This window comes from Rana temporaria, chromosome 2 (assembly GCF_905171775.1).
Source record: "Rana temporaria chromosome 2, aRanTem1.1, whole genome shotgun sequence".
Lineage (NCBI taxonomy): Eukaryota > Metazoa > Chordata > Amphibia > Anura > Ranidae > Rana > Rana temporaria.
Window position 1 is genome coordinate 46,823,476 of NC_053490.1, and position 21,401 is coordinate 46,844,876.

Sequence of the window (21,401 nt, forward strand, 5' to 3'; positions counted from 1 at the left end):
CTGATCCTATCTGGGCCAACCAATGGGACGTCAGCATAGAGAGATACACTCCACAGCAGAAGTGAAGGCAGCTCTCACTTTATGAAAGCATGGCCTGAGGGATGGGTCTTAAAGGTTAACTATGGTATAGGTATTTTATACTTACATGTAGCAACTGCATACGCTTGTACTCTAATGTTTTAGAGGAATATGCTCTATATACCTCCATGTAAATGTTTGTATTTTAACCTACGGTTTCCTGCTTGTTTGGGACTATAGATAGGTTCTGTGTGTTAGATTAGACTTTGTATAAGCTCTAATAAATGTTTATTATATTGAAGCTTTCACTTCTGGTCAAAAGAACTCTTATTTACCGTATTTATACGCCGATAGCCGATTCCCGCGCTCAGTTTGAAATCCTGCGCCGGCATATACCGAGTGCAGTACACTCGGGTACATTCGGCTAGGCTCGGCTTCGCTCGTGCTCACGCATAAACGTCACAGAGCGTGAGTGCGAGCGAAGCCGAGCCTTGCCGAATGTACCCGAGTGTACTGCACTCGGTATATGTTGGCGGAGGCGTTCGAACTGAGCGCGGGAAGCGGGGACTCGACTTGAGGCGCGCGCTGGAGAAGCCGGGAAGACACCAAAACTGTAAGTAATAAAATCATATAACATTTTTTTTACAGGAATTTCGGGGGCAACTTTAGGGGTGCGCGGTATACGCGGGAGCGCGTTATACCTCGATAAATACGGTAACTCATATCATAGCTTTGAGATATTAAATCTTAAAATATAGTTTTATTGTCAACAGTATTATAAAGGCTTCAAAATGTATTAAATTCATTTAAAACTGGTCAATGGCTGGGATCGGAGGAGGGCCTATCATAACTGAAGATGAGCTTTATCCTATGCCAAAGACTCTTAGGTTTAATGCAGCTTAGGATCTTCAAAAGTAAATGAATTGCAAATGAAGTGCATTCAGAATGTAGGCTAATTTGATCTCTAGAGAAATAGTATCACATATAGAAAGACAGAAATCAAGAAGGGATTTTTTTTTTTTTAAAGTAGAGTTTCAAAACTGGTTCAATCACTTCCATCCATGTTTTTTTTTTATCTTGCCAAAGATGTGGAGCTAGTTTAATATCAATAATAGACTGGTCAATGAAGGGATTCACTTTATTTATTAACAGCCTTTCTCTTTGTCAATGTCTTGATTTCAATTATGTTTGTCCTTATTTTCACATGACATTATACAAAAGATGTTTCCAGAGCAAAACAGCTAAACCACATTGTACATGAAGCAAATATGCTGTTTACAAAGTGATTAGATATAGCAGCAGTGTTTCCCTTGGGATGTGGGAAACACACAGTACAGATAGATCTCCAATAATCTCAGTAAATGTCAGGTCTCATAATACCACTCCTCATTTCCATAAGTTCCATTGTGGAACATTTAAAATTAATTAATACCATATTGGTGGGAGAAGCCTATCTGAGCACTAAACAGTAAACCGATTGATTAACAGATATTCCTGACTTTGGCACAACACAGCAAGGCTTTTAGAACAGCTTGTTTGATAAGCCAACATACACAGCAGGATCCATTACAGAGAGGTATGATCCTGCCGTGGAATACATTCATAAACACAAATGCCATATATATTGAAAAGTTCTGTTTTCTGTGCACCAATGGGTGAACTGACAGCTCATGTAAGCATAATAAAAAGTCCTTCACCTTGGAGAAAACATCTAGGCCTTTTGAAGATCATGTATGGTCACCCAATTGACACAATGGGCTCCACTGCTGAGATATCTGTCTTTCCAGACTGTATGTTAGAGGACGATGGCAGGGTGTGAGAAACTAGAGACCTCTTGAAGCTTCGGTTTTCAGGCCAAGCCACCCTATATGAAGGGATGTTAGAAGGAAGCATGTCCTCCCGCTGGCTAGTCTGTTTTTTGCACATGTTAAGCAATGCTTTTAACTCCGAACGGAAGTTGTCATTAAGCCAACAGTATATAAATGGGTTGTAGCAGGTGCTACTCATGGCAAACCAGTGAAATGCAAAATAAAGAGCGTTGTTAGTGCGAATGATTTGGCTGGAGAGAAGGACAACATAACAGTTAAGGGGGAACCAGCACACAGCAAAGAGGACCACCACCAGCATCAGCATCTTAATAGTCTTCTTTTTTTTCCTCCGGAGAGCAAAATACTGCTCGGTAGTCACATCTCCTATGGCATTCCGAAGCCACAGCTTTTTTGCCACTGTGGTGTAGGCCACAGAGATGATCAGGAGCGGGAGAACGTAGAGTAGGATGAAAGTGGCCAGATCCAGGTATTTCCAGAACAGCTCAGATGGTTCAGGGAATTCAGGGAGACATAGACTTCTGATATCCACCTCACTGCAAAAGAAAACAGACTTTAACAAGTGCATGTACGGGTACAAAGACCATTGTTTACAGAAAACCCTAAAGAGAGCCAAGTCATACACTCGTCAGGTATGGACACCAAGTGTATGACACAGGAGCGCGCCCTCAAGGTAACCCCCTTCGGGAGAGAGCTTTACAGGGGGTTACCCGTATTTATCGGCGTATACTGTGCACTATTTTGCCCTGAAAATCGTGGGTGCGCAATATACGCCGATAACCGCTTTCCCGCGCCGAGTTTGAATACTGCGCCGGCATATACCGAGCGCAGTATACTCGTGTATAGTCGGGCAATCTCGGCTACACTCGCGCTCACGTCCTGTACGTCCAGCGCGAGAGTAGCCGAGCATTGCCAAGTGTACTGCGCTCGATATATGCCGGCGCAGTATTCAAACTCGGCACGGGAAACGAGCGGGGAGGACACCGCAGAAGGACGCCGGACCCGACGAAGAGGACACCCGAAGCCGCAGACGGACGCCGGACCAGACGAGGCTGCCGATGGACGCCGTGCAAGACACCAAACTGTAAGTACAAAAATCTTTTTTTCACAGGAATTTCTGGGCAAATTTAGGGGTGCGCGCTATATGCGGGAGCGCGCTATACCAAAATAAATACGGTATCTAATGCAGGAAGGAGCATTAGATATACAAAAGATATACCTTGAATACAAAATATAATAATACAGTAATAAGCATACACACTGAGCAGGACTGGGGCTGGATTCAGGAAGGTACAATGACAGAAAACCCATGCCATTATTCAACGTACCGTACTGATGCAGCTGCTCAAGGTGTAAATAAATCACCAAATCAATGGTACATTAACACAGTGCTATACAGTATGTATAACAAATTTAAATCCAAGATAAATATTCACAAACAAATCTGTGTTGTAAAACCAGTACATGTATGTGATGTAAAACAATCTAAAACCAGCATGTAAAACCAATATAAGGAGCAAAACATATTAGGCAGGACTTCTTCTTTCTGATGACAACATTTCCGACCTTTAAAGCACACGCTGGCTAAGGCACTTCCGGGTTCTGGTTTTCTTGAGCTGTTTGCCAATACATGCTGGTTTTATATGTTTTTACGTAAGTGCTGTTTGTATTTTGTGGTTGGGAATAAATAATGAAGATTCCCTCTTCAATTTTGATCCTCTATATTGTCTGAGGTTGCCATTTACCCTGTCCTTATTACCAGCAAATGCTGTCATTTCTGGGAGTGGAGAAAGGAGTCTGAAGATGTTTGAAGGGGTAAGGAGAGTGGAATTAAGGGGAACCCGAGGAAGGGTCAAGATTTATCCCTGGAAACTACAGGCCAGTCAGCCTAACATCAATATTCTATAAGCTATTGGAGGTGATGATAATAAACTATATCCAAGATTTTGCGAATGAAAACAGTATCATTAGTAGTAATCAGCATGGATTAATGAAAGATCGTTCTTGCCAGACCAATCTATTAACATTCTATGAGAAACTAAGTTGCCATCTAGATAAAGGAAGGCCTGTGGCTGTGGTATATCCAGATTTTGCAAAGGCATTTGATACAGTTACCCACAAACATTTACGGTACTTTACAAACTGAGGTCTGTTGGCATGGACCATAGGGTATGTACCTGGATTAAAAACTGGCTACAGGGGTGAGTCCAAAGGGTGTCGATAAATAGCAAGTACTCAGAATGGTCCGGTGTGGTAAGTGTGGTCCCCCATGGAACTGTCCTGGGACTAATTCTGTTTAATTTATTTATGAATGATATAGAGAATGGGATAAATAGCTCAATCTCAATATTTGCAGATGATAAAAATCTAAGCAGGCCAATAACTTCTGTGCAGGATGTGGGAACCTTACAAAAAGACCTAAAAAAAAAAATAGGGTGGGCAACTACATGGCAAATGAGGTTTAATGTTCAGAAAAATTAAAGTAATGCATTTAAATGCTAAAAATACGAATGCAAGTTACTCGCTAGGGGGGAGAACCTCTGGGGAAATCCATAATGGAGAAAGATCTAGAGGTCCTGGTGGATTACAGGCTCAGCAAAGGCATGCAATGCCGGGCTGCTGCAAGCAAAGCCAACATAATATTGGCATGCATTAAGGGGATTTACTCCAAAGATAAAATAATTCTCCCACTATACAAGACTCTGGTTGGTCCGCATCTTGAGTATGCCATCCAGTTCTGGGCACCAGTCCTCAAGAAGGATGCACTGGAACTGAAAAGAGGAGACACTTGAGAGGGGATATGATGGGGATATACAAATACCGCACTGGTGACCCTAGCATAGGAAAAAAACGTTTTAAAGTTTAAAGACACGCGGCCATTCACTGAAATTGGAAGAGAAGCGGTTTAACCTTAAACTGCCTAGCGGGTTCTTTACTGTGAGAGCGATAAGGATGTGGAATTCTCTTCCACAAGCAGTGGTATCAGCAGGGAGCATTGATAGTTCAAAAAACTATTAGATGGGCATCTTAATGATCACAACATACAGGCATGTTTGATTTACTATTGGCATAAAGACATGCACACTCACACACCACAGGTTAAACTGGATGGACGGGTGTCTTTTTTTAACCTTACCGACTATGTAACTATGTATATGAAACACCAGACTATTTATAAAAAGCTTGTCTGCTTGTCTGACTCTCATGCTGTTAGCTGGGGGTACATCCATTCTGGTGAGTGCGGGCATATCAAGAGGGGCACAAATCACCTTTCTTGAGCACTAACTCATTTTCTTAATGCTGAGCACTTCACAATTGGTAAATAACAGACTTTTTTGGAGTACATCATCCGAGAACTGTGCAATCTATGTACTATTCATCATGGACTTGTTTTTATTTAAACACATGTGAATATATGTGAATATATATCATGGATCACAGCTTTCATTATCTAAAATGTATGTAGTATCCCACAGGTAGTCTTTTTTTTTCTATATGCTTGTGAGCATCTCAAAAATGCTCATACTGTATATTAGCAACTCTACTGATGATCGTGATGGGATTTGTCAGCAAACCTCATTTATTATAATAATCACATCATCATACAAAAATTAGGCTGGCTAAACTGATCAGCTTTGCCAGGTAGTGGAGCTTAGAAAGGCATTTTCCACATGTAGGATATAGTGCAGGTGTGAACCTGTCAGTCACCAATGTTTTTTTTTTTCCTCACTTCCTAGTCTATCCCAATGTTATTCTAATGTAAAAAGTCAAAACTTCTAGTACAGTTTGGGAAGGAGGAGATTTTTAGAAGAGGCCAATCTGAAGTACCTGGTTGACCTAGCTTACCTGTATTCAAAGGTGAAGAGTGTTTGGTAAATGGCGTGCGGCAGAGAGAAACAGGAAGCCATTATCCAAATTATGGCAATATAGGCCACCCCTCTAACAGTTGATATCCGTGGCTTTAACGGATGCATGATAACCTGGAGATTGACAAAGAGAATCTGTTTACAGACCAACTTCATACATTTTTTTGGGCTTTAAGTTCAACAGTACTTTTTTTTTCTCCCTCTGCCCTGAGTGCTACCCACCTGGTTGTAGACTTACCTTCATACCCGATACAGTGATCTTCACTGTGCAGCCCCACGCTGAGCCATATGGCCATTACTACAAAAATGTCCACTTTATGCTGCACACATGCACTGCAGCCCCATCCAGTCTAGAGGGAAAGTCATACTCATGGTAGCCTCAAGCCAGGAGGGTAACAACGTTACAAACAATAGTACAATTGTGCTTTAAACACTGTTTAATCCAGCACTGTTTTCATTGCTAAATTTTGGGGGAGCATGGGAAGGCAGTACTAAGAGACAATTTGGCTCTGCCACAGGGCTTATTTGATAACATGGAGCATAGTGACAGGAGGAGAAAGTAGAGTGAACAGAAAAGATAACTTCTCTATGTATTGCTGCTCCTTCATTGTCTAATCAGCTTGTTTATAAAGGAGTGGCTGACTTTCGTGTCCTCTTCATCAGAGCTTAACGAGACACCTTAAGTGCCGGTTCACAAAGGGGCAACCCGACTTACAGCATGACTTTGCAAGGCGACTTTAGCGCGACTTGGAGCAACCTACAACGCTACTTAAAGTTGTCTCCAGGACAGGCGACTTCGGCTGTGGCCAATCACAGAGTAATCAGCTCTGTGGGAGGGAGGGGTTTGCCTGAGTAAACCATTTTCTTTTCCTGCAAAGTTGCTTCAGTTAAGACACTGATCCGACTTTGGAGGCAACTTCCATTGAACTCAATGGGTACAAGATGCCTAGAAGTTGCCTTGAAGGAGTGCAGGAACCTTTTCTGAAGTCGGAGCAACTTCAGTTGTGTACATTAAGACGGCCTCATTCACTTCAATATAATTTCTCATGTCACCAACTTGGGGTGACACACGGATCCCAAGTCGCTGTAGTGTGAACCGGCACTAACAGCAAAGTATATATTTTTTTGTGCATGGTTTATTACATATTGGACTGTAAATATTGCCATTATCTTTTGGTGTATTAATGAATCTGGGATTTGGGTGAATTGGTTAGATTGCTGCTCCACACTTTTGTTTGGTTTTATTTAGTATTGGGGTGCATCATGACCCATCCTCTCTATGGGGGTAGGACATTCAATTGTTTCTTTCAAGATGACTATAAATGCATTGCTGTTAAAGTGTATTGGTGAGCTCTGATGAAGAGGGCATTGCCCTTAAAACACGTAAGCCAGCCACCCCTTTGAGGTTGGGCATTATCTGAGTATGCATACTGGATTTGTTTTTATATGCCTGAAGTGTTATACCTTTGGGAATATACTGGAGTTTCTATTTCATGGTAAAGCACTAGGCTGGAGCACCCTCTCTTTTTTTCTTTGTTTTAGTTACTTGGTCTAAGGATCCTCCTTCTAAACCCCCTTCCTGCCCAGGCCAAGTTTTAGCTTTCAGCGCTCTCACTCTTTGAATGACAATTGCACGGTCATGAAACACTCTACCACTCTTACATTACATTACATTTTTATCATATTTTTGCCACAAATGGAGCTTTCTTTTGGTGGTATTTAATCACTGCTGGATTATTTTTTGTTAAAAAATAAAAAAATACTGAAAATTTTGAAAAAACAAACAAAACTATTTTATAGTTTGTTATAACATTTTGCAAACAGGTAATTTTTCTCCTTCATTGATGTGCGCTGATGTGGCTGCAGTAATAAGGTGGCGCTAATGGACACTGATAGGTGTCACTGGTGGGCACTGATAGGTGTCACTGAGAGGTGGCACTGATGGGTGGCACTGGTAGGTGACATTAATAGGTGCCACTGCTAGGTGACACTGATGATGAGGCAGTTATGGGCACTGATTGGCAGCACTGGTGGGCATTGATAGGTGGCACTGGTGGGCACTGATTGGCGGCACTGGCAGGTGGCACTGGTGGGCACTGACAGGCGCCACTTGTGGCACAGATGAGGCGGCAGTGGCTCTCACTGTTCGATACCGATGTCCCTTTGACAGAAGCCGGTGATCTTTTTTTTTTTTGCTCACGCTCAAGCCGATTACCAATCTTCTGTTTACATCATGTGATCATCTTTCATTGTCTGACGGCTGATCACATGGTAAGGGGCAGAGATCAGCCCCTTACTCCGATCTGTGATAAGCCGAGTCTCATTGACTTAGTGATCACAGAGTGTGCCGCGAAGGCAGCTCATGCAGGGGAAGATGTCTATTGACGCCCTCCCAGCAATTAAGGCCTGCGCTGTAGCCGTCTTCTGGCTATAGCCTGGGCGGGAAGTGGTTAAACATTAATATATATATTACCATTTGTACATAATACTACATTTAAACTGGCGCTAAACTCACATCATAAAAAACTATCAATACATGGTGTATTGCATGCTGTTCATACTCACTCAGTCACTATGAGATTCGTTTTCTGTATTCTGTAAAAAACCTGGTTGATCCTGCTGCTCTCTATCTCCCCCTTCTGTTCATGTCCCCAATTCAGCTAGGGACTTTGCAGAGCAGTGTTGGCAGCTCTGCACATGCTCAGTTTTCAGTGAGTTTCTATGCTGAGCATTTCCCCCCCATCACATCAGAGCAGCCCATGTGACTCTAGAGGTAGTGGTAAATGACAGCCTACTCCCTCCTTCTTCATCCATGCCCAATAACCAGCTAAACACAATGGGGGTGGAATATTACATGTAGATTAATGAAGGCTTCAAATCCCTCTTATTCTAAGACAAAGGCTGGAGGGGAGTGACACAGCCTATGACTGGCAGAAATTCACCCACACCATGTTTTTGCCACAAAACAACAAAGATTTCATTTAAAATACTGTATGTAATTGTATGACAATTTAGAACAGTATGTTGTTATTAATTATTTATTTTTACTCTATATTCCAAAGGCTGTTTTTTTATTTTATTTAACCAGTGACCAGCAGCAGAGGACTAGAAGCTCCTCTTGCTTATGTTTCCCTGCAGACTGGCTGGGAAAGACTTAGTTTATGTGACAGATGTATATCGATTAGGAAAAAGGTCCTTGGCTGTTTTGTTTTTAATTTATTAAAATTATTACAGTGCCATCATCCACATACAGAAATAGAAGAGACAATGTAAATTAAACAGCGTGTGTTTAATATTACTTAAAGGATTGGGAAACTGTTACTTTTCATATTACAATATATGTTTGCTTTTGAGGTTAAATAAAGCTTTAAAGTCATTGTAAAGTCTAGTTTTTTTTTTCATTAAAAAAAACAAACATGTGAAGCCTCATACACACGACCGAGGAACTCGGCGGGCGAAACACACCGTTTTGCTCGTCGAGTTCCTTGTTAGGCTGTCGAGGATCTCGGCGAGCCAAATTTCTCCATTGCCGTCGAGGAAAAAGAAGACATGCTCTCTTTTTGGCTCGACAAGATCCTCGACAGTTTCCTCGTCGAAAAGTGTACACACGACCGGTTTCCTTGGCAAAAAAAAAACAAACATCAAGTTTCTTGCTGTTTTTTGCCGAGAAACTCCGTCGTGTGTACGAGGCTTTATACTTACCTGTTCTGTTGCAGTGGATTTGCAGAGATCATCCTCTTCTCTGGTCCCTCTTCAGCTCTCCTGGTCCCTCCCTCCTATTGGGTGCCCCCACAGCAAGCAGCTTGCTATGGGGGCACCCAGGCCGAGTCACAGCTCCGTGTACCCATTCAGACATGGAGCTTCAGCCCAGCACCACCCCCTTTCTTATCTTATTGGCTGACTGACTTTGATTGACAGCAGCGGGAGCCCATGGCGTGCTGTCTTAGCCAATGAGTAGGGGAGTCCCTGATGGCTGAGACATTCCGACAACATTGCTGGAGCTAGAGGAACCTCTGGTAAGTATTAGGGGGCTGAGGGGGGCTGCTGCACACAGAAGGCTTTTTATCTTAATGCATAGAATGTATTAAGATAAAAAAAAACTTCTGACTTTACAACCCATAAAAATATATTTTTATTTTCTGGAACAGTAAGTGAGAGAAATGCTTTCCAACAAACAATGGATATCAGCACCCAACATACTTAAATACATACTTCAACTGATACGAAAAGTCTATTTTTCCCCATTATTAGCCATTACTGATGTATAAAACCTTTTTCATTGAGATCGCCACAAGTATCTCACACTTTGGTAAACTCTTTAATGCTTTCACATATTTTCATGGGCTCTATTCATAGATCCTTTCTATAAAGCAACACGTATCTGCTATTCACCGATCCTCTAATGGCCTCCCGCTATATGTAGCAAAACTAGGATAAGTGTTGAAGTTCCAGGTGGTGGATTGTCTCTGTGTGACTTATTAACACTATCTTACATTACGAAGGTTCTTCTGCTCTATGAATGAATGGTGTCACTCTGGTGTGGAGCCTATATTAAGTGGAATTTACAGGCTGTGATATAAACAATAAAAGCCAACCCAGCAAGAACAAAAAAAAAAGAGGAATTGGCAGTAGCAGCACACCAGTATGAGGTTATTAAAAGGTTGTTTCAGTCAGCAAGATATCGACCAACACATGATGTTCAAATCAATGCAGTTACGTGTTGATAGATCTCAGTCACACCATACCTGGTGCCTGTCCACTGCGATTGCTGTCAGGGTAAGCGCAGAAACGTGCAGGGAGCAATACTGTGCAAAGCGGCTCACATGACACATGCCTTTCCCGAACATCCAGGTACTGTTCACAAAGCGAGCCTATGGAGAGAGCCAGGAAATATTCATAATGCTAAGACAATTTAATGTAGTTATGCAACCTATTAGCATGGACATATGCAGTTGCCAACATTTGAAAATTATTTCCAGGAAAAATTTTAAGTATTGAACCACCCAAAGCTGAGGTGTTCATTTCAGGTGTTTGTAGATGCTAAAAAAAAAGTAAACGTTCTAAAGTTTTTTTCTATATTTTTAGAGCAGCCTTTTTCAGCCTTTTTACCCTAGAGGAACCCTTGTAATACATTTCAGGTTTCAGGGGAACTCTATTTCGGTTCAATAATTTTTATTGGTTTTAGTAAAAATAACAAAATAAGAACCAGAGTTGCCCAAGCAGGGACTATATAAAGAGCATTGAAAAGTATGAAACACCGAAAAGTACCAATGAAAGACAAACAAGCAAGGCAATACAAGGGGAAGCCCTATGTCTATATTCATATACTGTATTTATCGACGTATAACACGCACCCCAAGTTTAGGAGGGAAGTTTAAGGAAAAAAACCTACATTTTAAATGCCCATCAATACAGCCTTATCAGTGTCCATCTGCAGCCTTGTCCATCATTGCAGAATGATCAGTGTCCATCTGCAGCCTTGCCCAGCATTGCAGAATGATCAGTGTCCATCTGCAGCCTTGCCCATCATTGCAGAATGATCAGTGTCCATCTGCAGCCTTGCCCAATAGTGTCCATCTGCTGCCTTACCCAAGAGTGTCCATCTGCAGCCTTGCCCAAAATTGCAGCATGATCAGTGTCCATCTGCCTGCTGAGGAGGGAACGAGCGCCGCCGAGATAGACAGAGCCGAATGTCCTGTGTACTCGGCTCCTCTCGCAGTCTCGCCCACTCCCACCCCCTGGCCGAGCTCATAAGATGGACATAACACCGGTTTAATGGCGGGATGTAAATGCTAGGAGGCGGGACTGCGAGCAGAGCCAAGTACACTTGGCTCTGTCTATTTCAGCCGCGCTCGTTCTCTCCTTCCCCTCTGAGGCAGCCGTTCGGCGTATAACACGCACCCATGATTTTCCCCTGATTTTAAAGGGAAAAAAGTACAAATTAACATCCCTGGCAGTATTATTATGTCAGATTTTTTAATCTCAAAGTGGTACATTGTTTTGCATGGAAATTTGGCGTTGTATATTGTAGGCCTGTAATCCTCAGGAATAACTCACGTAAATCTGTCAGAACAAGAGTCTAGTAGACACCCCGGGTATGATAAAGTTTAAAACAGCAAATCATAAATTATAATATAATAAATAACTATAATTATCTATAAAAAAGAATAATATAATAAAATGTATTCAATAATGTAATCAAATCGAAAAAAAATTAAATTTGCTCAGTTGCAGAATCTAATAATATAATATAAAAGTGCAGGTAGGGCACTGGACAAAGCACTAGGGACAAAAGGGATGTAAAATTATTTGATACAGTAATGTAATCTTACAGATCACAGTGTATTATATATGTTATGTGTTTTGTATTTTTTAAATTTACCGCCGGCCATGCGTCACGACGCTCGCAGGGAACGGAACCTGGAACAGTAATACATCAGGCAGAGGATCCGGAAGAGGACACAGCGGGAGGACATTGCAGGGTCCTAGGGACAAGGTAAGTAACCTGTACCAGGATATTGCGATACAATCCTGAGTGTGGTGCAGGGTTACCGCTTTTGGTAATGAAAATTCACCCGAGCCACACTTGTGAATACCGCTAGGGAGGTTTAAAGAGAAAAAAAAATTAAGGAGAAATTGGGGGACAGAAACCCCAGAGGTGAAAGAGAGAGAAAGTTAAAAAAAGAAGAACATATATGGGGAAGAGGAAAAAGGAGGAGGAAGGAAGGGGAAAACCTTGGCCTCAGGACCGCTAACCAACAATCATAAATGGTTAATACTTGCCGGGTGTAGAGAGGGAAAAGCAGGCTCCCAAATTTTGAGAAACTTGGAATGGGTGTCGTTCAGGATGCTTGTTATCTGTTCATTAACCATCAGGGTCATCAAACGGTCTTTAACTCCCTGGAAGGAATTGGGTTTAACGTATATCCACACAGGGTGATACTGTGGATATATTGGTAATAATGTGTAGATTTTAACTAGGCGCTAGTGAGTTTGGACTTTTAAAGGCACACAGTAGGTATAGTAAAACACTAAAGGTATTTTTTTTGTAGAAATACCAGATAAAAAACAGTTATATATATAAAATCAAAGAAATGTAATCAATATTATAACTGGTCCACACAGGTTATCACAATATTGGCAATATGATACAGTTTAGTTATAAAAACGCAAATGAGTATGATGAAAACAATCAGCGATATAACTGTAGAATATATAACCAGGCGGCGGGTCCAGAGGAAAGGAGGGCTGGCTCTACATGTTACACGTTGTTAAAACCCTTCCTCAGGAGCATAGACTTATGAATAGAGTTGGCCGTGTGGCAATGTGGCAATGTGTTGTAACATATAGCCAGTCAAGGAAGTAGTATCATGTAAAAAAAAATTAAGTAGTGACGACAGGACGATCTGTGCTGGTAAGCAAAGAGTAGAACAGGGGAGACACAACTGATCCAGTGTAGCCTGTGAGGCAATCATAAGGAATTCAGGAGTACTTACTGATGGTGCAATTGTAACCTGATCCCAAGGGTGTCTGACCTCTCTACCGAATGGACCAGGTGCATCATGCTAAATTGTGTGAACTAAGTGTACCACTTGAACCACTGCTTTGGCATACTAATATACAGTATATTACTACACCGGATCAGTTGTGTATGTAGAGCCAGCCCTCCTTTCCTCTGGACCCACTGCCTGGTTATATATTCTACAGTTATTCTCTGATTGTTTTAATCATACTCATTTGAGTTTTTATAACTAAACTGTATCATATTACCAATATTGCGATAACCTGTGTGGACCAGTTATAATATTGATTAGATTTATTTGATTTCATATATATATAACTGTTTTTTATATGATATTTCTACAAATAAAATACCTTTAGTGTTTTACTATACCTACTGTACTGTGTGTCTTTAAAAGTCCAAACGCACTAGCTCCTAGTTAAAATCTTTAACTCCCTGGAATTAAATCGTGAGTTTTTTCCAAGCCTAGGCAATAGTTCTTTGCTAAATACAAAAGGCGATCTTGCGCTGAAAAGTCATATCACTAAATGAAACGTTCTATAGAAGGAAAATAATATACATCGTGCAACTGTAAGTGCAACTAAAGTCCAAAATAATAATCAAAATTAAAATAATATGTGCATGAATGGTGGGTAAGCAGAAATCAATATAATTGTCCCATAACTAGAAAGATGAGAAAAAACTCTGCAATAGCTATAGCAGTTATGATAGATGGACAAGCGATCCAGGTAAAAATGTCTCCAATAAATCCCTTTCGGAGTATCCACAATACAAGGAATTAGATAATAATAATAATAATATGGGTGCTCCATAGAGTGGTCTCCCAGAACTCTCACCTCAGTAAGTGTATAAATTTGCCTTGATTAGGTATAATCCAGCCTCAAGTTAAGCAGTATCCCAGTCCTCTCTTCTACCCTCTCCGACTTCGTGGTGGATATAGCTGTCAGGGACTGCTGTTCCTGCAGGTGTCCCAATTGGGTACCTTAACCTATCACCATCTGCTCCACAATGTGGAGCATTAAAGTGGGGAAGGAGAGAAGAAGATGCCTCCAAAAAGTATGTTTAAAAATATGTAGCAGCTTTATTAAACGCTTAAGGGTGGACTCTTTAACACTTAAAATCTGCAAATTATAAAATTGCAGCGTCTCTAGCACCTCATTACGTCACTTCCTGGTCTGCGTCAGCCTCTTGCACTCCCTATGCCGTTACGTCACACCTCGCGGCTTCTTCAGCGGAGAATAGTTCTTTGCTGGTGGGCAATGAGGCCTGGGATAGGACAGTGTAGTATGGCCAATTTAGCATCCTTACGAATTGTTACAGTACTCAGAAGGCCAAAGACCTGAAGCCAACTAGTTGCATGCATGTCCACATATATCAGAAAAATGCTGCACTATTTTCTGTAAATTCGGAAGGGTAGTGAGGGGATTCGTCCGAACCAATATGGCATCATCCGCAAAGAGACTTAGTTTATAATTGCCACGATGCATGGAACTCCAGTGATATTAGAATAGTTGTGAAGAGCTATTGCTTGAGGTTCCAAAGTTAGAATAAAAAAGGGCCGGGGTCAGGGGGGAACCCTGTCTCATTCCCCTTAGGATCGAGAAAGGTGCTGAGAAAAATCCACTGAGGCCGAATAGGTACAGTAAAGGGCCTGAATCAAAGCCAGAACTGCCTCACCGAAACCCCAACAAGAGAGTGTATACTGTAGGTACTGTAGGTACTCCTACGAGAGAGAGTCAAAAGCCTTGTATATGTCAACTGAAAGGAGAAAGCCAGGGATTTTGCATTGATTCAAGATATAAATAAGGTAAATAACCTTACGAACATTGTCCCCAGCTTGTCTCCCTGGGATAAAGTTGACCTGGTCTCTATGTATGAGGAGGGGGAAACATTTATTGATTCGGGTGCTCAGGACATTAACCAGGAATTTTAGGTCCTCATTTAAGAGTGAAATAGGCTTAAGAAGAGCTCGATGGTCAGAGGCGCCATCATCTTTCCTAGGGATCATAGCAATGTGAGCCATGTTTGAGAGCATTCAAATATTTGGTTAGATAGGGTACTTGGAAAGCTGATTTTTTTTTTATAGTAAAGGCCTGAAAAGCCATCCTGGCTCGGGGCTTTTGAAGGTTTTATTGATTTAATCACCCGACTTACTTCTGAGATATCAGCATCAAGATTCATGAGCAGAGGGGAACACCTATTTAAACCAATTTATTGTAAGGATAGAATTCTTCTCTCTGACCTCCAATGTTAATCAGAATGCTCTTACAAAAAGATAATTGATGTCATGCAGCTGGCACTGCCAAGTGCCATTGCCCCCTGAACTAAGCAAGCCCCATCAAATTGAAGATTATTCAGTCACAGCTCTAGGAACCCCTAGAAATAACTGGGGGGGGACCCTAGGTTTCCACAGAACCCTGGTTGAGAAGGGCTGTTTTAGAGACTATGCTGCCGTTTCTCCATTTTCAAGCTGATGCAGTTATTTTACAATTCTGGCTGCATGGAATAGTCGTTTCTCCTTCAGACGCTGTGGCCCGGATTCAGAGAGCAGTTACGATGGCGTATCTCCGGATACGCCGTCGTAACTCTGAGTTGCGGGGTCGTATCTATATGACTGATTCATAGAATCAGTTACGCATAGATTTCCCTAAGATCCGAGTGTAAGTGTCTTACATGGTCGTATCTTAGGCTGCATATTTACGCTGGCCGCTAGGTGGCGCTTCCGTAGATTTACGCGAGGAATATGCTAATTAGGTAGATACGTCGATTCAGAAACGTACGTCCGCCCAGCGCATTTTTTTACGTTCGGCTTTTTCCGGCGTAAAGTTACCCCTGCTATATGAGGGGTATCCTATGTTAAGTATGGACGTGGTTCCCGCGTCGAATTTTGAAAATTTTACATCGTTTGCGTAAGTCGTTCGCGAATAGGGCTGTGCGTAAGTTACGTTCACATCTAAAGCAATGACGATTTGCGGCGTAATTTCGAGCATGCGCACTGGGATTCTTTCACTAATGGCGCATGCCGTTACGTGGGGTCACAATAGATTTAAATAAAACATGCCCACATCATCCACATTTGAATTAGGCGGGCTTACGCCGGACCACATACGTTACGCCGCCGTAACTTAGGGCGCAAGTTCTTTATGAATACGGAACTTGCGCCCTAAGTTACGGCGGCATAACGTATCTGAGATGAGATACGTTATGCCACGGATAGATACACCATTGTATCTGAATCCGGGCCTGTGAGTTCTCCTGCCGGCTTGTGCATCACCACAGCATGTACAAGCATGCAGAAGGAACCAAAGCAACCAGCAGGGGAGCAAGTATTCAGTTCATCCAACAATCGAATACTTGCAGCAACTGGGGATCAGAGGTGCGGTGGCCACCAGAAAAGTAAGTATAAAAAAGGCTTCTTTTACTGGTTACCTAGTTTGTGAAAGTGACCTTTGGTGACAAAGTCAATTTAAAGCGTTTTTTTCCACTTTTGCAGTCAAAAAACAAACAAACAAAAAAAACATAAGAGGGATTTAGTAACACAGTTGCACCCAGAATCTGGTTCAGCTGTGCACAGAAACCAATAAGCTTCCAGGTTTTATTGTCAAAGCTTAACTGAACAAGCTGAAGTTAGAAGCTGATTGGTTACTATGCACAGCGGCACCAGATTCTGTGTACACCAGTTTTAGTGAATCTCCCCCTATATGTTTTTTAAGTATTAATATTCGAACAGCATGCCTTCAATGTTTCTGGGAAGAAGGTGTCATGGTTGACTGCAAGCATTTATCAGCTAGCTTAATACGATTTGTCCCAATAGCTGGGCTGGCTATTGGTTGAGTCCAGTTCTTATTGCCATTCAATGGAGAACCCCAGCTCCTAAACCTTTACTTCATTTGTTAAGAGAGACTGGGGTTGATTTACGAAGGGTAAATACACTCTGCAAGTGTAGTTGCTCCAGAGCTTAGTAAATGAGGGGAAGCTCTGCAGACTTCTTTAATCCAATCATGTACAAGCGACAATAACGTTTTTTTATTTTCCTTGCACGTGATTTGGTATTTTGTGCAAAGTGAAGCTTTACCTTATTTACTAAGCTCTGGAGCAACTGCACTTTGCAAAGTGCACAGTCTATTTGTCTTTAGTAAATCAAATCCACAGTGACCACATTTGGTACAGCCGATGAGACCATGGGGGAGATTTACTAAAACTGAAGTGTGCAAAACAAAGGTTGGTGACAAAGTCAATTTAAAGCGTTTTTTCAACTTTTGCAGTAAAAAAAAAAAAAAAACATAGGAGGGATTTACTAACACAGTTGCACCCAGAATCTGGTTCAGCTGTGCACAGAAACCAATAAGCTTCCAGGTTTTATTGGCAAACCCTAATTGAACAATGTGAAGTTAGAAGTCGATTGGCTACCATGCACAGCTGCACTAGATTCTGAGTGCTCCTGTTTTAGTAAATCTTCCACCATACCTGTCTACACAGTTCGGAGTTAATTAATGGCAAACACATCTTCCCACCCCCCCTAATAACAGAGAGAACTAAATAGAATTTGTACTTGATGGAAGTTTCAGAAATGAGCATCTAAAAAAGGGAAGCTGCACTTTTTTTTATAAAATAATATTTTTTAAGTCATGCTATTTGAATGGGGACATGTAATAAATTTAATCTCTTACCAGCCAGCTCATGCATATATACTGCGGCAGATTGGCTGCGGTGCGTGAATCAACGTACCTGTACAGCGGCTCGCGCAGACGCAGTTGCGGGTGGGCGCACGCTGGCGGCGGTGCGCTCGAGCTCCCGCTGCATGCTGCAGGAGCATGCCCGTGGGTCGAGAGGACTTAATGTCCAGCGGAGACCCGCAATCATTGTACAGAGAGACAGAACGGGGATCTGCCTGTGTAAACAAGCCATTCTGACAGGAGACATGACAGATAATCTGTTCCCAGTGATCGGGAACAGTGATCTCTGTCATGTCCCTAGTAGCCCATCCCCCCTACAGTTAAAACACGCTAACCCCTTGATTGCCCCTTAGTGTTAACCCCTTCCTTGCCAGTATAATTTTTACATTGATCAATGTAGAAATTTCACTGGTGCCCAAAAAGTGTAATTTGGGGTCAGATTTGTCCGCCGCAATGTCGCAGTGCCGTTAAAAATCACAGTTTGCCGCCATTACTAGTAAAAACAATAAAAAAACAATAAAAGTCCCTAAATCTATCCCATAGTTTTGTAGAAGCTATAACTTTTACGCAAACCAATCAATATATGCCTATTGTGATTTTTTTTTTACCAAAAATATGTAGAAAATATATCGGCCTAAACTGATGAATAAATGTGTTTTTTTAAATATTTTATATATTTTTTGGGGATATGTATTATAGCAAAGAGTAAAAAAAATTTCAAAATTTTCGCTCTTTATGGCTCAAAAAATAAAAACTGCAGAGGTGATCAAATAACACCAAAAGAAAGCTCTATTTGTGGGGAAAAAAGGACGTCAAATTTGTTTGGGTACAACGTTGTACGACCGCGCAATTGTCAGCGACGCAGTGCCGTATCGCAAAAAATGGCCTGGTCATTAAGGGGGCAAATCCTTTCCAGGGCTGAAGTAGTTAAAGTAAGTGTTAAGTCAATTTGGCTGAAAACCTGGAAATACCTTTTACGTTCATTGATTGACAAACCTGCTGTAGAATTAATGATGGGTTTCCCACCCCCCATCTAAATATTTATTGTATATTATTAAGAATGCAAAAGTAGATTCTGGAACACACTTAAATTAACAGGGATACCCAAAACTCCCAAGTGGATTGAAATAGGATCTGGAGTTCTGCTTCAACTTTTCTCCCCTCTATAAAAAAATATAGATTTGGCCCGGGTTAGGCTTAAAAACATAGCCTTCTGTGCCAGGAGCGGACTGACCATGTGGGCACTGCCCGAGGGCCCCATGCCACTAGGGGGCCCCATCAGGGTTGCCAGCCTCAATAAAACCAGGGACAGTATGTCAAAATCTGTGGGGTTTTTTTTTACCGACATCCTTTAGGTCTAAAAATCCCAAGATTATAGCTGCCCTGCCTCTTCAGTACCTTTTCAGTGTGTGTATGTATACTGTGTGTTTATACTGTGTATGCATACTGTATGTGTGTGTGTGTGTGTGTGTGTGTGTGTGTATACTGTGTGGCCCTATAATCTATTGCCTGGGGGCCCCAAAATCTCCTATTGCCCGCGGGCCCCATAATCTCCTATTGCCCGTGGGCCCCATAATCTTCTATTGCCCGGGGGCCCCATGAGTTGTCAGTCTGCCCCTGTTCTGTGCTGATTATACCATACATCTGCATTTTTATGTGATTACAGTTTTAAACAACATCAACATCTACAAAAGACAGCTCTCATTAGTGTTTATGATGAAACATCCAACACAGCTGCATCTCTTCTGTGCCATCACATAATGTACATATAAGCTTTTGCTCCAGATATTTCCTTGCCAGCAATCAATAATAAGCTGTTCTATGAATTTTTATGAAAATTCCCCGTTAGTGTGCTTGAGTGGTGCTGAGATGGACACATGTGCTGTCTAAAATGAATTAAATTAATGGAGCAAGTAGGTTTTAAAAAGTGTTTTAATATTTGCATGTACGGCATATTATTTCTGTGTAAAATATATATATATATATATATATATATATATATATATATATATATATAGTGGCGGTGGGACCCTGTGCGACCTTAAAGATTGCTGGTTTACGCCAGATTTTGGAGAGAAAGGCACACTGATTGCACAGCTGTGTCTTGGGCTATTTAGTTCTGACCTGACTATGGCTCAGGGCCCCACCCAACAGACAGGAAGTCTGTCCCTGGGAGTCAGGTGGACTCCCATCCCTCTGAGAGGAGTCAGACGCTGCATGGGTACAGCCAGAGCATGTATGTCTGCAGGAGGCAGATGTCATTGGTGATTGAGCAGCAAGGCGCTGATCAGGAGTAAGCTAGAAGAGAGCTTAACTCTAGGAAACTCTGTTTGTTCTGAAGAGCAGACCTAAGGCCTAGGCTAAAGGCATGAAACAGCCAGATGGCAAGAATGAAAGCCAAGAGGCTAAAGTATTGAGTATGCAAGATACAGAAATGGTGGAACCCCCCTGTGAGGGCTACTCATGTATTTGTGAACTTTTTGTGCTTTTAAATAAAAGTGGGCTACCAGGCCCTTAAAAATTCAGTTCTGGACTGGCGTACTAAAAACGCACCTACCGCTGGAGTCTGATCACCCCAATCTTACAATATATACAGTACAGACCAAAAGTTTGGACACACCTTCTCATTCAAAGCGTTTTCTTTATTTTCATGACTATGAAAATTGTAGATTCACACTAAAGGCATCAAAACTATGAATTAACACATGTGGAATTATACATAACAAAAAAGTGTGAAACAACTGAAAATATATTTCATATTCTAGGTTCTTCAAAGTAGCCACCTTTTGCAGCAGACACATCTCTAGAACTGGTAAGAGGAGACTGTGTGAATCAGGCCTTCATGGTAGAATATCTGCTAGGAAACCACTGCTAAAGAAAGGCAACAAGCAGAAGAGACTTGTTTGGGCTAAAGAACACAAGGAATGGAAATCTGTGCTTTGGTCTGATGAGTCCAAACTTGAGATCTTTGGTTCCAACCCCCGTGTCTTTGTGCGACGCAGAAAAGGCGACGTCAATTTGTCATTGGCGGGCGGCAAGTGGTTAACTTGTAATACCAACGCCCACCACCAGATGGCGCCAGCTCACACAAGGAAGAGCTGGGGAGTTTGTTTTATTTGCCCACCTTCCAAGCCAAGTCGCCAGGATGCTATTTCTAGTCGCCATGGCGACCTGGCGACCGGGATTTGTCGAGCCCTGCATTAGGAGTTCCCTTCAATGGACATTAAGTTCAACCCCTTAAAAACAACCCCACATTTGGAGCAGTGCACAAAGCAAGGTCCATAAAGACATAGTTGAGCGAGTTTGGGGTGGAGGAACTTGACTGTACTGTTGAGCGGAATACGCCATATTTGATTTCGCGATATATCACGAATATATAGCCGAATATTTGAGAAATATTCGCTAAAATCGAACATTCGTGATATTTTATCGAATAAACAATATTGCGAAATTTCGCTAATGCGAATGCGAAACTGATTGCGAAATTTCGCTA

General features: G+C 41.8%; 1 protein-coding gene across 1 annotated transcript in view; it reads right to left on the reverse strand.

The window, feature by feature from the left end:
- Nucleotides 1-1,138: 1,138 nt before the first annotated feature.
- The window catches only part of GPR83 (G protein-coupled receptor 83), a 105,870-nt gene continuing 85,607 nt past the window's right edge, over nt 1,139-21,401 (reverse strand). The window contains exons 2-4 of the mRNA XM_040340159.1: nt 10,456-10,581; nt 5,691-5,824; nt 1,139-2,380 (exon numbers count right to left, since the gene is read on the reverse strand). Of these exons, the coding sequence (XP_040196093.1) occupies nt 1,756-2,380; nt 5,691-5,824; nt 10,456-10,581 (885 nt within the window). The 3' untranslated portion in view covers nt 1,139-1,755. The remainder of the gene's footprint in view (nt 2,381-5,690; nt 5,825-10,455; nt 10,582-21,401) is intronic.